Genomic DNA, 18022 nt, shown 5'->3' on the forward strand with positions numbered 1-18022 from the left:
CGTCACTGACCTGTACCCCCTCTCTAATAAGCCAGATCTATACATCACCTCTCGCCAGGCTGAGTGGCTGCACGTAAATCACCGACCTCTTCAAAACACGACTTTCATTTTGTGCAGACGCAAGCGAATACAAGAATAGAAAATACATTCGCCCCTTTTGCTTTAACCTTTCTCTTCTCTGCTTGAGAGAATCACCCAGAACATGTCGATGTAAGAGTCTGAAAGGCCAAGTGTTTTGTGGATGGTTGAACTCGTGTTTTAAATAGACCGGGGGCCCGGTTGCCCCCGTTGGTGCCTCCGAGGGCCGTGGAGCTGCTGCCTGTCAGCCCGTCTGGGGCATGCTGGTCCACAGAAAGCAGAACACCACACAGCCCCCTGGGATACATCCTCTCCTCCGCTTCCCTGGGGCTCCTCAGAGCAGAGGGGGGAAAAAAACAACAGCATTCACAGAGAGGAGAATAAAATGGAGAGAGAGAGAGGGAGGGGGGGAGAGGGACATATATAAAGGAAGACAATTAAGAGAGTGGCAGATGAGCAGCCAAGCTGGAGGAAAAGGTGTGACAGTCGTCACAGTTAAGTGTGAGATGAGCTGCATAGTGCTTTTTACACTTATTTGAAACCGTCACGGTGTAAATGGCCCAATCATGTGACTAATCACACCCCAGACTCGGGTGCCAGTCTCCCCCTTTTCAGGTGCAAATGAAAGCCTGGCGCTGATTGAATCAACACAAGTCATGAAGCCTGGCATTCGTGGGCCACACCGACGGCTCTGTGGAGATAATACATGAGTCAGGCAGATGGGAGGACGGACGCTCATACCCTGCGTCCAGTGTCAGGACTCAGGAATGCTTTATAATGCATCATGAGGCTGAGCTCACACTCCACAGGCCATAAATTTGTTCTCATCCCTCAGAGGTATTATTTCTGCTCCAACAGAAGCAGAAGACGTGTGTATTCCCTTTGTGTGTGTGTGTGTGTGTGTGTGTGTGTGAGATCCATGTGAGCCATGTTGATTGGTGCTGCTGCTCCGCCATCAGCTGATCACGGCCCTCCGTCCCTTTGGGCTCCACATGGATTCACCACATGACACCGCGGGCTGATACACATAAAGAAGAGCCTTTGTGAGAGCGAACACACACACACACACGCACACACACACACACACACACACACAGTCTCTCTCTTAAGCCAAGACCTCAGAGTAACTTTTAAGGATTCGGGCGCCACATATGGACGTCAACAACTGTATTACAGGGACCCCAAGTGGTAAAATATGATACTGCACCTCTGGAGATATGAACCAGCTGCTCTGCTCTGAGTATAATCACAGCACCTGCATATTAATAGAGCAGGACTGATGCCATGGAATGAATCCCACTGACCCATATTTCCTTTGCCAGTGGAGCCCTGGGTGGGGAGGATTATAAGGAGACGGGCACAAACAAAGGCTCCATTGTTGCTACAGTGACGTCAGTGAAATGACCTCTTCCCTCCGGCTATCTTTCAGACCCTGCCATTCAAATTCAATCAAAGAGGCAGATGGTGAATGGCAGCAACTGGTTTTACTGTACTCAGTCACAGTGGAGCCCGGGTGTCGTGGTTAAATCCTTAAAATCATTAACATTAATGCGACCGATTCCAGGTTAACATAATTCTGAGAGGGCTGACAGAGGTGTAATTTTATGGATTGTGCATTAACTTAAAGGGACACTCGCTTATTTTCCACATGGAGTTCAGTTTACTAAAAAATCCATTTCATCTGCCTTGAGAGTTACATTGTGGGAAGTGTTGTAACCAATGTTTTCTGGAGCCCAATCTGGGACTAAAAGTTAGGAGATCACCTCAGTTTGGTCCTTTCTTTGTTTCTTATTTGTTTGTGAAAGAGCCCAATAGTATTTTGCCTCTGGCCAAAAGAAGAAAAAAAAACTCCAGAGCCTGGACAGGAAGTGCCTTGTTCATCAGAAGGTCAGAAGTAATGTACTTAATAATTGCTTTTATATACTGAAATATAATCAAATATATGTGGTAGTTAAACAAAAAAACACTTTTTTTTTAATTGACTGACATTCTTATACATCAAATGTTTTATACCAGTTATCTAAAACATGGACTGAAATATACTTGAGGTGCACTTTAGTGTGTATAAGTATATAAGTATCTGGTCTTATTAAGGACACTAAATTTGCAGTAAATGAAGTTTACCTCTATGTACTTTTTTTTTTTTAAATGGGGAATTACATTTTATATTAATTTTGTTTGGTTTGAGCTTAAAAACTCACTCCATCAGAACTCTTGTAGACATCAGATCGGACTGAGGCTGTGTCTCACCACTTCTGTAATAAATCACACACACTTTTCCTTTTATGGTGTGGAACTTTGTCAGTTTAGTTTATAGTCGGTGTAGTTTGTCGTTTCAAGAGCAGGTCAGCTCAGTTTTGTGTGTGTAACATTTAAATCACCTCAGAGTAGCTCAGTTAATATCATACTTCCACTACTACTATTAATATCAATACCAACAATACAAAGGGAAAGTAAATGTGTGTGTGGACTATATTTGGTATATCATTTGTCATGACAACTAAGCTGACAGCAGAGGAGACACCTCTAACTAACCAGAGTCATTAACACCTGAACATCTCATGCTGTGACTCAGGCTGTGTGAAAACTAGTTAGCGAGAGAGCAGAAACGATTCAAATTAGATTGCAGAGAGTGTCATGGATTGGATGGTAGAGATGTTTAGCTTTTTACGACTTGAAGGGCTTTAAATGCAGACTTGAACAAAACCTACAGAAAGAAAAGGAAAACCTAAACATGGACAATTTCAGGATCACTGCCTTAAGGAAAAAATGCAAGAACTTCTTGAAATAGTGTTAAATTACATTTAGTTTAAAATCAGTTAAGAAGAGCATGTATAGATGTGTGCATGTATAGTGTGCACTGGAGGAAAAAGATCTAGGACCACTGATGTAAATCACACAGCAGTATATGTTCATAGTTTTACCTAATAAAGTTGTCAGTGTTTGTTATGTTGATTTAGAGAAATCCAAAGATGGAAGTGTATATTATCATAAACCACTTTATAGGCATTTTGAAGTATCAGCAATCTAGATTTGTGTGTCTCGTTTGAATTCACATACTGGTTGTTTGTGAAAGAGGCCAATAAGTATTTCTCCTCCATTTTCAACAAACGGCCAAAAGAAAAAAAAAAACCACACACAACACTCCTCCATTATTAATTGGGGCAGAGCACTGGCCTCCAGAGCCTGGACAGGAAGTACCGGGTGCACCAAAGGTCAGAAGAAAACTGGCTCCGGTCGGCGCGTGGGTGTATCTCCAGACGGCAGGGAGAGGGGAGGCAGGAGAAAGAAAACGGGAAACGGAGCGAGGGAGAAGGGAGGAGCGAGGTTTTAAGCGAGACAGCAGAGGAAAAAGAGAGAGAGAGAGAGAGAGAGAGAGAGAAGGGCCGGTGGAGGGGTGGGGGCAGTAGGTGGTGGAAGTGTTTTTGTGCATTGTGTGAAATGTGATCATGTCCTGGAGCCGCTCAGACAGCTGGGAAGTTCCCCCCTCTGCCCCCTTGACTTCCAGCTGGGAACACTCCGAGGAGACACTGCGGACCACACTCTGCCTCCTTAACCCTTCACGTGCCGATTCCTGCTGCAGCTGAGGAGGAGGAGCCATAAATAACAACACTGAAACGCTTTGGAACTTAAGTCACATTTATTGATTTTTAGCCAGTATGACTACCTTTACACAGAGATACCACCCTCTCTACTGGAAAACAAACAAAACACTTTCATAGGATTAATTCAGCAGTAATACATCAGACTTTGTAAAAATCTTTTTCCTTTTTTTTTAAATTCCTCTCCGTATTTTGTAACACCCTGACAAAAGTTTTTACATGTTTGTTTTTCGATTCTGTGTAAAGGTCCCATGACTGAGAAAACATGCATATGACATTTAGCTGTAATCAATATGCCACTAATCATAATGCACATTATTGATAAGAATACAGTACTGCATGACAATTCAAATAAATACCAACATACAGGTGAAGTCGTTATTTCATATAAAGATATCAAACTCTCATTATGGATCAATACTGAAACACAATATGACAATATAAAGTTTGCACAGCTAATTTTTTTATTATCACAACGCTATCGCTTCCAGCAAACAGAAAACCTTTGTTTGTTTTTTTTGTCCTTAATGTAAAACATTATCTGAATTGCACTTTTTTTTTCATAGCTTCTCATCCATATTGGTAACTTTTTTTTTTTTAATGCCTCAACAAACAAGCGTTGGCTATGATGGCACTATTCAAGCTTGTTGATGCTTAGTTTTGTTTTCTGTTTCCTGAAAACATAATGCTCAAAGATGATGTAAAAAAAAAAAAAAAAGAAAAAAGATTCAAGAATAAAAAAGAAAACAACAAACAAAACTCAAATCGGACAAAAAGGAAAAAAAAGAAAGTTAAAATGCGCTCTCTGCACATTTTGTTTTCAACAATACTATTGATATCACATTACCTTCACCAAACAATGCTAGAGATACGTAGATGTTTTCCAATAGTACACTGATCTACCCCAACACATTACAGATGCTTGGAGCATTTTGTTCAATAACAGGAGGCCAAAGGGACTTCTTTATGTTCCCAAAGTTTGATAAAAAAAACCAAAAACAAACCAACCTTTTCATAATACCCCTGAATTTGTTGAGTGGATCACTGACCTGCAGAATTCAATACAATTTTCAGTTTAATTGAGCTAATTTCAAAACTATCATCTCACTCATGCAGACAGGGGGGAAAATTCCCTTTTTGCACTTATTGCTGCTCACAGTCATTTTGAAAACCCAAAGTCCTCACCTATAAAAACAGAAAACATAAAATACTAGTCTAAGATTCTCCCTTGAAACAATGAAAGGCACTACTGGTCGGAAACGAAGAACTAAACAAACCAAAAAACAAAACCCCGGCGCTCGCGTCGGAGCGCCATGAGCCCGAACTAAACCTTCCTCAGTGACGGCTTGTCTTATTTCCGAGTCTTGATTTCTTTTTCAACCTAAACGGTGTACCAAGATTTGGCACGATAAACGAAGAGAGAATGAAACAATTCCAATTTGGAATTTAATCGTCGCACTTGCAGAGAATTCTGAAAGTCAGTGATCCCGTGTCAGTTGAACGCCCTCGGTAAGAAGCTAGGAAAAGAAGCATATCGTGTCACTCAATGTTTGTTTTTTCCCAAAAACACAACTTACCTATTCGAGTTAGGGCGCTGTCAAGTTTCATTGCGTTATTTTGAACTATTCCTAGGAATAATAAATACATGAAAAAACCCCAGAATTTGATCACCCTGGATTTTTTTTTGTTAGAACATGGCAGTAGAACAAACATAAAAGAACAGCATAACATATGATGTAACAAAACATTTTTTAAAATGATTATTCGATGGATAAAATCTTGAGGATGAAGTCGTGATAGTAGGCCTGTGGTTTGTGGAGCCTTTAACTTGAGTAAATAGTTTCCGTTAGTTAAATTCAGATGATTCAGGAGGGCGTATAATCCCATAGTCTTAAATACCTATACTGAATTACTCACAAACCATAGTACTACCATGCTTCCCTATAGGTTAATAATAGTCTGTTATAATCCTATATAATGAAAGTGCACAGATTTACAAAAAAAACCAAAAAAAGAACCAAAAAGAAAAAAATAATAAAGATGAAACCAGACAAAAGAGTTTTAACATCGAGAAATAACCCCATGTCCCCTTGGCTTATCATTGGAGGGTTAGCTAGCCAATCACAAACTCTGGTCGGCGTTGCACTCGATTCATTGGACCTGTGAGATATTGGCTTCCAGCAGCAGCAGCAGCAGCAGCACGCGAAAAATGAGCATTATTCCGATTGACGTCACATTTTTAAAAAGAAGGAAGGAGGAACAGTTGATTTGACTGGAAATCAGTGTGTTTTGTTTGTTCATTTAGCATTTTTTTTATCTATTTTTCAAATGTTTTGTCTTCAAGTCCAAATGTGCCTACTGGCGCTAACTCTTTTGTTCGGCGAACTCAATCAGCAGCGAGAATGGACCTTGTGTTGGTACTTCGTCATCCGCGCAGAGCTACTGTAATTACTGCAAAATGGAGAGACAAACAAATGATCAGCGTTAGCATTATTTGTCAATTTGGGTTTTTTTTTTTTTAGAGCCACTGTTAACAGCTGAGTCCACACAGACGAAGCAGGCGGCGGCTGTGGTTAGTCAAAGCAACGGAAGCCGTGTTAGAGAGCCCTGAAGCAGCCGATGTTCTCGGTCACATCGACACCGTCAGTATGCCTCTGCGGAGCTGATGTGGAAAGCGCATTCACCGCAAGTTCTCCTGCAGGGGTTGCAGTTAAGGAAGCCAATGACTCACGAGTACCATGAAGTTTGTTCGCAGGACAGAGCTGGAGCCGTATCCCACCACCCAGGTCAGAGGAGAGGGGCGTTTCTCATATGCCATGCAGGTTAATGAAAAATGGGTTATGTTTTGTTTGACATGCAGGCTTACTATGAATCAGAAAAACTCGATGCGACACGTGTGGTTAGAACTCAAAAACGGTGACGTGGGAGGAGCCTGCAAGCAAGAGGTAGGAGGAGCTTCTTTTTTTTTTCGGTGGCATGCTGTTATGACACCAGATTAAGCCCGACATTGATTTCAAACTAGGTAGAGCAAAATTCATTTAACTAGGAGGGGGAAGTTTCTAGTCACGATCACATCCTGGGTGTCTAACTACTGCCCGGTGATTCCACAGAGCCTATACAAGGGGAAGCGGTTAGGCTGCTCAGCTAATTTGAATCAATGTCTTCTGGTCGATCGAGCAACCAGTCTGCAGTTTATTTTCGTTTTTTGTTCCTCCAAAGTTTACCAGGACCCCCCCACCTCAGGAAGCCCCTGGACTCATTTCTCCACAGTATCAGAGTCAGCTCTCAGCCAGACATCTGGCTTGTTTCACTCCCATCTCAGGAGCTGGTTTACAACACGAGTAGTTCTCCCCCTTCCTCTACTCCCCCTAAAACCTTTTTCTCTGTCAGCGCAAACTGATAGAAACAGAACATATCACACTTGTAAGTTAAGTGAATCTCAAAACTTAAGAGTGACTGACCTCTCAGGAGGTTTTTTTTTTTTCTTTTTCCCTAATGTGTACGATAGCCTTGTTTCCATGCTGTGCGCTGAGGCTTACGGATGCACACTCAAGCAGGGTTGACTGCTGATGTTGTTTCCTGTTTCAGAAGAGCAATTAGGCTCCCTCTCTTTACATCTGAGAGGAAGGAATACTGTAGTAGGATCCTGCAAGATTATAACCTGAACGTGATCATATTAAGAATATAGAGTTTAATATATAGCTTATTGGTAGTAGAAAACGCATCGTTTGACGAATCTTGCAGGATTTCCTCACATCATCAACCCTGCTTTTAGCATCATAAAGCTAATGTGTCTATGATCCACAAGCAGTACATGGATTTATTAAACACAAGCCCCACTTTTATATTTTTTCCTATTTTGCGTAAATGCTAGCTTGCAAGGGGTTAAAGCTATTGTGGATACAAAAAAATACAGTGCGTCGCTTTGTCCTCACACACCAAAATAACCAAGAGAACAAAAGAAATGAGGGACCCTCCGTTTGCAAAGGTCAAGACCTTGATACAAACGCGAGGGTCCTTCACCAGAACGCTCATATACACACAGGCAGATATCGGGAGCACAGCGTACGTGGGGACATTACCTGACAATAATATTCAGAGGGCAACTTTCCCCACAATTCCTCATTCTAGTTAAAGGGTGAGTGGTGACGCTGGGGGAGCAAGCTGCTGACAATCTAAAAGAGAGAAGGTCGTATGGCGACCGAGCGACAAGACACAGATTAGAGACATGAGGAAAAGGGTTCTTCAGCCGCATTAACCACACAGGATTGAGAACTCTGAGGGATCTCCCAAAAATAGAGAAGCAGGGGAGACAGAGGATGGGGGGTGGGGAGAGAGGGAAAGAACAGTGACAGCTCAAGTTGAGACACGAGGACAGGGCTTTACATCAACAGATAGATAAATATATCAAGTGTTTGGGTCAGGCACAGGTTTCGTTTGCAGATTCGTTATCCACACGTGGATGCCGATTTTTGATTTGTGCTCTTCTAGGATTTGCTCCGTATTTAAAAAATCATCTTTGATCAAAACTATATCGTATCTCTGTTCACAGTAATCATCATATCCATGTTGGTTTTTTTTTAACAGAAGCAGGAACCTGAGGCACCAATGCTGAAGTGCACTTAATTTGGGTGGTGAAGATCGATTTGTCAAACTTTCTTCCTCTCTTAGAATATATGGCTCTGAAAGAATCCGTAGCGACGTAATGGGTCACATGGATCAGCCCTCCTGTATTTCACCAGACACCGAATAAATCCCCCCTTTTATTTTAACAATGTAGAGCCCTGTTAATACATGAGTTTGTCTTGTCCCACACACCTGACAACAGAAAAACAGTAAAAAAGCTCATAAGCGTTTTCAGCTGCAAAGCCATGCGTTTCTACTGACCCTATCGTGTTGGCGTGTTAGTGTCACAGCTTTCAAAATCATCCTGAAATACACCTGTGGTCACAGGTGCTCCTTTTCTGCCCAAACAATCCCATCATCAAACCAGCAGCCAACTCGAGCACGAGTTAGTGAATTTCTTTGTAGAATTGTAAAGTGTGCTCCCCTAGCAAGAAAGCAGGGGGAGATTGCATATTTTGACTTCTTCAAAGTTGCTTTTTCTTAAAGCGTGACCTGATTGGACAGTGGGCTGCTGGACACAGGTCGGTCCTGGAGGGCCAGGACGGAGAGGAGAGAGACGCTTTTCAAGGAGCACCAATGCCGACAGATGAGCCGAAGAGCAGAGGATGTCACATTCGGTCACATGACCGTCAGACTGACATCCTCCTTTACAGGTGCTCACCACCACAATGTGTTACTGTTACCAGGTAATACACTCAGGGGGGCAGAACAGACGAGCACAAAAGCTGCCACCTTTTACATCATACGTACAGCACCATGACAGCGGAAAGAATAGACACTCCATAATATCCACAAAACCCCCCCCCCAACAGAACCGGGGCCCTATAATCCACATGCCATATATGTCTACTACAGTCCAAACGTCTAGTGCACACTGTACATACATTTGCATTCCCCTAAGCGTATACACTAGCACACACGAGCAGCTGGTTAGTCACACAGCAGTCCCTAGAGGAGCGCAGGCTGGCCAGGGAGCTAAGCGAGCGAGTGGGGCTCTTTAACACTAAGGCAGGGAGGGTTCGGCCCGTGGGCCCCCTCCCCTCTGTACACAGCAGTCCCTTGCGCACTTGAAAGCCGCCTCAGTCGCAGTAGATCTTGTACTTCTCGCTGCAAAACACCACAGGGCCTCCCAGAATGCCATTGGGCATTGCATTGTTGAGCTCTGGACGGCCGGAGCCAGAGCAGGTGAGACTCTGACTTACGTGGGGGTTGTTGGGGGCGCTGCCGGCGGCCTTGCTGCGGGTCTTGGCGCGGCCGGAGCTGCCTCCGCGGCGGGTCTGCTCGTGATCGAACTCCAGGTCTTCCAGACGCTGCGTCAGGGCCAGCTTCTGCTGTATGGCCATTCGCAGCAGGGAGTTGAGGGTCTTCTTCTCATCCTCCGCTGCAGCCAGCTGCCTCTGCATCTCATCCAGCTGAGTGACATACTCGTCACAACTGCAAGAGGGAAAATTGTGGAGTCAGGCGGATTTTTATTTAATCAGGAAGTCTAATAGAGATTAAGATCTATTTTCTGAGAAGAACAAGAAACATTCACAAGAACACAAGCAACAAACAGAAATGACACAACAAGGAATAAATAAGAACCAGTGCAAGAATTGTTACAAACAGCAGGTCGTTCGCAGTTCATTATAATTAGAGAGGTTCCTAATACCTGAAACTAGTTCTGCCAATGTTGTTACAGCATACATGAGGGATATATAAGGATAGCTGCTGTATTGTGTGCTGCAGTTACTAGATTTAAATGACAGAAATGATGTGAGGTAGTTTGGAAGCTTCAGCAGTAAACTTGACAGAATAAAACAAGATGGTTATTTATTTGTGACAGTAAGAAAGTCAATCCAACTGTGTGATACTGAGAACAATGATAAGTCTGACACTGATGGCATATTTATTCATTTCAAAACCTTTAGTGAAAAATATCAGCCAAGTTTCGCTCCCATCGAGACTTTCTTGTATTTCACCACAAGGGGGCTCCGGCAGTTTCAATAACACTAAATAGCATCTGCCTCAATGGAGCAAAGACTTGGCTGCCTTTTTGTTATATTTGTATTAAAGTTATTGCAGAACTGCACACATGATATCAGTACCAGAGGCTAATGTTGGAGATACTGTCACCAACAGCCACAAAGTCTAAAAGATCAACCTGAATCACTTCGCTCGAGACCTTTCCTCTGGTTTCACAGCGTCTGTCAGCACCACCAGGTGGAGCCGTTGGTCTGCACATACCAAACCTGATAAGACTTGCAGTTGTTCATTATTCTCTTATGATTTCACTGGCTATTTTTTTTTCTCCTCCTCACAACTTCACAGACTAAAACGTCAACATACTGTCATTTGAGCAGATCTATTACTTGATAAAGTGACAAACTCTATCTGTCATCAAAATACCTACATGCATGTTATTTTGTGTATACAGCTACTGCTAAATGAATGAGTGCCACAACCAGGTATGGTGACAGGTGGGACGCCTGAGCGTCGCTTACAGCTTTTCTGCATAACACGCCGAGCGTACAGTACGTGCGTAAGTTAAGAATAGACTGCATACACACAGGATGAACGCATTAACCTGAGGGTTGCTGAGAAGATCCTTTTCGTGTCAACGCCTGAGGAACAAAATGAGAAGGGGATGAACAGAATATGGCTCTTCACTCCCATGTGTTCCAGATGGAGTGAGACCTCATCACTTTGAACCATCTCCCGTCTGATCATGATGGCAGGCTACTTGCCGCTCAGTATCCCTCAGTGCTGCACTGCGGCATCATCACCTGTTCCCCTCGTGCCCTTGTGTGTGTGTGTGTGTGTGTGTGCGTGCGTGTGTGTGTGTGTGTGTGTATGCAACTAATGCTGGACAGGTGAATGAAACTGGGTCACCTGAAGGGATTTTGAGGCGGGGGTTTTATATCTCCACCCTCCATCTGCTGTCGTTGTGCTAGTCTTTCATTTTAATGCTTTCCTCCTTCCCCCAACCGTTCTCCCCCCCTCGTCATTGCCTTGCTTTCTCATTCCCCACCCTCTCAATCACGTCCTCTCTCCTGCCTCTTATCTCGCCTCTCAAGTCTTTTATTTTCCTCCGATGCTTCCTTGCTGCTGTCTCCGTCTGTCTGCCTGCATCAGTCACTTTCTCTCTCCCCGTGTCATCCCTGCTTTCTGTGTTGCTGATGAAGCAACTGTGTGACATTCTCCAGTAATGACTGACAAGCCTTCACGAAGGGAGGGGTTGGATATGTTTGGTGAGCGGCGCCTTATCCTCCAACGGTGCTGCGCTAAAACCGTTGGGACATAATTCGTCTCATAGGCCTCACCCTGCTCACTTTCCTCTGTCCGCTATTAAAGTATTTACTTGATTTAGGAACGCCCACAACTGTGCTGACACTACACAAACTCTTTAGACTTTTCAGACCGCAGGAATGCAGAAATCTTACCAATGTTGTGTCATCTGTCGTATTCCAATGCATGCGAGCTGTAACTGTCGCTTTTCTAGCGGGCGTGTGAAATCTCATATCATTGTGTGTTCGGTGGCTGCTTGAACTGCTCCTGAATTCCATCGTAGATAGAACTTTATTGTTGAATCATGAATCATTGTCAGAAAATCCACCAGGATGATAAGGTTCCTGACCTGTTTCCGACCAAAATAAACTTTATTTGGCTTTTAGAATCTGCACCGGTTGAACTGTGCAAACCAACTTCAAGTGCTTTTCTCGTTTCAAGAAAATCGAGTCTCAAAGACAAAGATCTGAGCTCAGAAAGTGCCTTTCGGTGTTTATGCTGTGTGTGGCGCTGCACGTGGTTGCGCCCCACGTGAACTCTGGCCTTGGCAGACCACCATACAAACATAAACCATACCCTCCCCTATGTGTATGCAGTTTGATTCCCAGTGGGACACACACCCAGACAATACGGATCAGTGCTGCTTCATTAAACCCTGTATGAGATGGCGGGCGGGGGGGGGGCTGGTGTGCCGGTGTGCCTTCAGATGGTTCAGCCACTCCTGCGTGGGGGGTGAGAGGGCGTGCATTTTTTTCCCGGGAAAAAAACAGAGGAGTCTATTCTAGGGACTGGAGGGGTATAATAGGAGGCTTTTTGGCCTGCTGGTGGGGGTGTGGAGGCACAATAGCTGAGGGGGGCCGGGGGTCCGCTGCTGGCCTTTTGAGGATGAACAGGCATCATGGCAACATCACTGATAAACTAACTTTCACTGCATTCTGCTGCTTCTGTTATAAGCAGCAGCCAATGTCATTCATAACCGAGTAAGGAAAGCTCTACTACTGCAGCATCCATGTGGACACAGTCCCCAATCAATAATGCCTCCATAGCACAGAAACACAACAACGTCCTCAGCTGTGGTCCTGTCTGGAGTCTGATTGGTCACGGGGGGGCGACCGATATCAGAGCCGGAGCAGGGAGGAGGAGGAGGAGGAGGAGGAGGAGGGGGAGGCAGGAACGGAATTAAATAAAGAAGGATGGAGAGAGAATACAACTAACGACAGAACTGCAAGATGATTAAGGGTGCAAGTTTGCAGAGAAAATGTGAACTGGGCTAACAGTTTGACTGTTAATGAGTATGAGCAAGGGCTGAGAGCATGTCGAGGCATGTCTTAGGAATGTTGGAGGCAGGAGCTTACTGTTAACATGACACCAGAGACTGCAGCTGGAGAGGCACACACACACACACACACACACACACACAGACAAAGAGACAAGCACGTACAGAAAAACATTCAACCCTGCGTCTCCCTCATGAAATTCTCACAGAATGAAATGCACTTTTAAAAATCTAAAGTGACTCTAATCTAGAGAGAGGCCGCAGCGGGGTCTTTCAAGTCCACTCCATCTTTCTTCCACTCTGTCAAAGACCCACACATTTGTTTCTGGGAGTCTCAGGAATCCACCTTTACAGACTTTGTGGTCTTTGTGTAGATTACAGAGTGGGAAAAAAAGAAGTATGTCAGTTTAGCCTCCTGTAGTGGGCTTTAACTGAAAGCCTTCCCCCTTCCTCTCTTTCTTTTCCAGATGACTAGGGAACCGGGTGTTTGGCGGTGAGGAAGGACGGAAGGGGGGACGTGGGGACACAATGGAGGGGGAGTGTGGGAAACCTTGCTCGGACGAGTACCCCAGCCTCTCAAAGAGTCCCCTGACCCAACTCTGCGCCGTATAGGACAGAATTTACATACCAATGCACCAATCCCATAAACAGACAGAATGTTATTCATGCACGGGCACCAGAACAGCAACTGAATACTAAAAAATACAAATTGTGAGGGGAGGGGCTTCGTGCATAAGGAGGAGAGCACATGCGTCGACACAGGCGGTAAACAGCAAGCTGTAATGTGTTGTCCATATCTTAAGCTTCTCGAAGCCAAAGAGGCTTACAGGGAGACGCTTCACAATGGCTCTGCTTCCTCACAGCAAATATGATCTCACACCTTCCCTTCGCTGCTGCAACGATGACAAGTGATAAACTCACGGGCCCGAGGGGGTGAAAATAATATCATTAGTAGGAGGAAGAGCTGGTTCTCTCTTCGCCCTGGTTTCCTTTCGGTCCGAACAGTCGAGCATTACACCTACATCCTCCCGCCATCTGGCTCTGCAGTGCGCCAAAAACCCATGACAACACACTCTCGCATTTGCAGACAGGAGTTTTCCTCCCGTTACTAATTGATTAGAACCTGCAGGTATATGGAGTTACTTCGGCAAGCACCCTTCAGGGATAGGTGTTGAATTACTGTATGGGTGAGACGAGGGGCGCTGAGCTGCCCACACATTCCCCGAAGCTCCTGCAAACCTTCGTTCTATGTCCACCCGCCCTCCTCTTCCACCTCGCCTCCTTCTGAGCGGCCTGAGCTTTGCTGCGGATTGTGGAGGAGTCTTAAATGCAGGAGTAATGACTATCTCAGCATCTCGGCGCAGCCATCTGGACCAGAGCTGATATTTAAAGGCACAAGTGGGCACCGACACCTTCAAAATAAAATTCACAAAGAGGGAAAGCGGCTCAAAAAGTGAGCTGAGCGGCCACAGAGGAAGCACTGTGCTCGCATCTAAAAATACATACAAGTGCCTCATACAGATGCACTCATTTCCTTATTGCTCACAATATGCAAGCACACATACAAATAAACCAACAAACAAGCAGTGTGTGAGCACTCAGTCTACTATGCGTCGAGCGGTGAATGTGTAATCCAGACCAAGATGAGGTGGGATTATGCACAGAACCTTTGACCGGCTTCCCCTCGGAATCAGAAAAGATTAGTGAGTGTGTCGGCCCATCTGACACACACACACACACACACACACACACACTAAATCACTGGTCAAAAACACGACTTGTGACATATTTAAATGATACCCAGATTAGATACCTTCTGTTCTTTTGAGTCAGTATCAATGTTACTATCCCTTCTTGACCGTGATTCTCCAAAACAAACAACAGTCTGCTTAATATAATGTCATGTTGTAACATTTCCATAAACAATACGAGTACAATACGATGATAATCTCATTTCAAGATTACCTGGTTATGCTGTGTATGGCATTTGGTACTGTGCATGTGTAATAGTTGAAGAATAAGAATCGCAGGACTTGTGTGTTACTGCTGCCTATCCAAGATGATCCACAGTCGCACAGCGTGTCAGAATGACTTGGGATTCGTGCCAGACCGTGTGGGAAATCAACAATGAAACATTTTCCAGATAGATTTCTGTGTCTTGGAAGAAAGGATGCTTGAAAAACATATTTTTCAGCAAAGCTGTTGCATATTCTGTACCGTGTGGCGAACATGGCTCGGAGAGAGGAGAAGGTGGCGGCGTCCTCCTTCAGGGCTTTGAGCTCGTTCCTCAGTTTCATCATGGTCTCGGTCACCATGGCCTTCTCGTTCTCGTACTTGCTCTTCAGGTTGGCCAGAGCAACTTCAGCTGTCTGTGGGCGGACGAGAAGAACAAAAGGGTCAGAGCAGCTGGGGGGTATTTCCTGCCACAAGAGGTCTGTTAATATGGACCATATGACCTTTTTTCTTTTCTGTTAGAAGTCATTATGGTAGCCCAGTGGGCTGTAGCAGATACTGTTAGTTGCATGTTTAAAAAAACATAGGTGTGTGTAGTTTAAGAGGGGCTTTCATGTCTTCATATGGTCCGTGAGTAGCCACACACACACTTTAAAGGGCTACCAGAGCAACTGCATACACACTGTATATCTGGGTTATGGGTCTTTGTGCTTTGGAGGGCTCTTCTCCCATCCTGAGCACACAGATACTCTGGACAGCTGGCATCATATGGCTGCTGTCTCCACCAGTGTTTGTTATAGATCTTGTCTGCAACGCATTTGCTGCAACAGCTGAATAGACCTGAAATAGCTGTCTTCTTCTGTCTGAGTCGTTCAAGAGAAGTGGACAACTGCTTTGGGAGTGTTATCTGTTTAGTCAAGGAGACATCTGGAGCGTGCAAAAGACAAAAGTGATCAACCCACCTGCTTGTTGGCCTTAAGGACGGTCCTCAGGGTTGCGATCTGTTCCCTCTTGGTGCTGAGCAGGGATTTCAGTTTGAGGATCTCCTCCATGCAGGCTTCCTTGTCCTTGTCGGCCACAGTGCCGAGCTCCAGGGAGGCGACCCTCTGGCGCGACAGCTCTGTGGTGCGGTCCACAGCCAGCTGCAGGTGCTTGATCTGGTCTCTGATGATGGCCACCAGGTTGTAGATGTTCATGGGCTCGCGGCGGTGGTCGGACACGGGAGAAGGCAGAGAGGAGACTGGTGACGGGGCTCCGTCGCTTAGGTCGGTCTTGCCAGGCTCAGGGAAGAGGCCTTTGGTGAGCAGGATGGGGGAGCGGCGGCCGCGGACCTCTGGGCTGCTCCGACCGCCCTTGCCCTCCTTGTAGAAGTCGAGCATGACGCGGTTGGGCGTCTCGTTGTTGCACATGCAGACATGGTTGTAGAGGGTGGCCAGTTCTTCACTGAAGGTGACCAGCTCGTCCTGTGCCACACTCAGACTCCCCTGGGACTCACCTGCCACATCGCTCACCTGAGGACAGAAAGAGCGATATGTCAGTTAGGCACCGTCTTGTTTTGCAAAGTTTACAAAACCACCAAATCAGTCATTTAATGAAACATTAACTTGAGGCAGAGTAACATTTCACCTTGCGCAGCTCCTTCTCCAGCTTAGCCTTCTCTTCTCTCTCTATGTGACTCGTCTTCTCGAGAACCGCCAGCTTCTGACCCAGCGCTGTGACATCGCTCTCCAGACGGGCGCGCTCTTCTTCGTAACGGGACTGACAGGCCTGGTATTCTGTCTTCAGAGTCTTCAGTTCCTCCTTCAGCTCTCCTGCCTCAGACACAGCAACCTAGAGAAGCAAGATTAATGGTTGAGTACAAATGAAGATTATCTGTACTGTGACATGTTTAATCTGACATTTTGTCCAATTTACTGTTAACAATAAGCGGACGGATACCTTGTACTTGCACTCCAGAATCTCAGGTCCGTTGATGTCCACCTCGTAGTAGTCTCCGTCTTCGTGGCTATCGCGTTCCTTCTCGTTGTCCAAGGCAGACTGCCGCTCCTTGCTGGCCTGGAGCTTGCGGATGGCGTTGAGGTTCTCCGTGAGGCGGTTGACCTTCTCCTGATGCTCTGACAGAGCACCGTTAGCCTGCTCGAGCTGTTTCTGGGAGTCCTGCAGGGTGGACAGCAGGTTGACCTTCTCACGCTCCATCTGTACAGAGAGGCAGATACAGTGAGTTCATCATGCTGTGGATCTGTAGTGAAAGTACAGTACTCTCTGCTTGGCTTATCACACGTGTAATTTTGACATAGGAATTTCTTGGTAACTTGATTATGTGAATGATTCCTGCTTTGAAAGCAGAGCATATCAAATCAGAGGATTATCTGTCATGTGGTAACTCTACCCACTGTCGGGCTTGTGCTGCCAAAGTATGCGAGGCTCACTGCCCAGAAGCTCAGCATCTGAGTCAGGATGACCTTGACAATTCTGCTGGACTGGGTTCAGCTCAGTGCTGGCAGAGACCCTGGGCAGGTCGTCTTACATACACACAGTTGTGCTGATATAAGCACTGTACTATGTCAGAAGCTATTCTGTAAATAATATGAAAGAATAACAGTCCTGCTCAGCTGCATACATTTTTTTATTAGTGTAGAATATATAATGAAGAATAATTAGTAAAGTATGAAAGCAAAAATATTTCCATTCTTGAGGTAAGAAAATGCATTGATGTTCTCACATATCTACAACATTACTTAAAGAGGGCCTGTGGGCCTGCAACACCATCCTACTCCTGCATATTGGACGCTGTTATAGATTGCAGCAGACTAAAAGGGTGATATCCGAGGAGCGGACGTCCAGGATTGATCACTGAGTGCCTAATCAATAGAATGAGGTCACTTAGAAGAATAATAGAGCATGGCTAAATAAGAAAGATACGTTTTTTGTTATTACTCTGCTCTGCTCTGATTCCTGCCTGGAATCTGTGGAATGACCTGGCAGGAGGCTTCAGCAGGCAGCCCGAATTGCTGCTGAGTCATATCAAACGCAGCGCTTTGTCACAGCCCGCCAGACTCCCCCAAGAAGTCAGGTTAAGCACCAGAACGGTGCCCATAGCAGGGCAGCATTTAAGTAACATCTAGTTCACACATTAATCCAGCAACCGTGTTGATGTTTGATGAAGAGAGAGAGAAAAAAAAAAATCCTTAATCCCTCGGACCTAAAAGCAATTATTATC

The 18022-nt window shown here is 45.1% G+C and overlaps 1 protein-coding gene across 2 annotated transcripts in view; it reads right to left on the reverse strand.

The window, feature by feature from the left end:
* Nucleotides 1-3699: 3699 nt before the first annotated feature.
* Nucleotides 3700-18022, reverse strand: part of LOC119022563 (protein bicaudal D homolog 2-like) — a 43759-nt gene continuing 29436 nt past the window's right edge. Inside the window, exons 6-11 of one of the 2 annotated variants that reach the window (XM_037103552.1) lie at nucleotides 16741-16998; nucleotides 16429-16632; nucleotides 15765-16313; nucleotides 15067-15218; nucleotides 9509-9740; nucleotides 3700-6131 (exon numbers count right to left, since the gene is read on the reverse strand). In XM_037103552.1, coding sequence (XP_036959447.1) covers nucleotides 6129-6131; nucleotides 9509-9740; nucleotides 15067-15218; nucleotides 15765-16313; nucleotides 16429-16632; nucleotides 16741-16998 — 1398 coding nt within the window. In that variant the 3' untranslated portion in view covers nucleotides 3700-6128. Of the gene's footprint in view, nucleotides 9741-15066; nucleotides 15219-15764; nucleotides 16314-16428; nucleotides 16633-16740; nucleotides 16999-18022 lie in introns of both variants that reach the window. The other variant, XM_037103551.1, reaches the window with a different exon arrangement.

Source organism: Acanthopagrus latus, chromosome 7 (assembly GCF_904848185.1).
Source record: "Acanthopagrus latus isolate v.2019 chromosome 7, fAcaLat1.1, whole genome shotgun sequence".
Lineage (NCBI taxonomy): Eukaryota > Metazoa > Chordata > Actinopteri > Spariformes > Sparidae > Acanthopagrus > Acanthopagrus latus.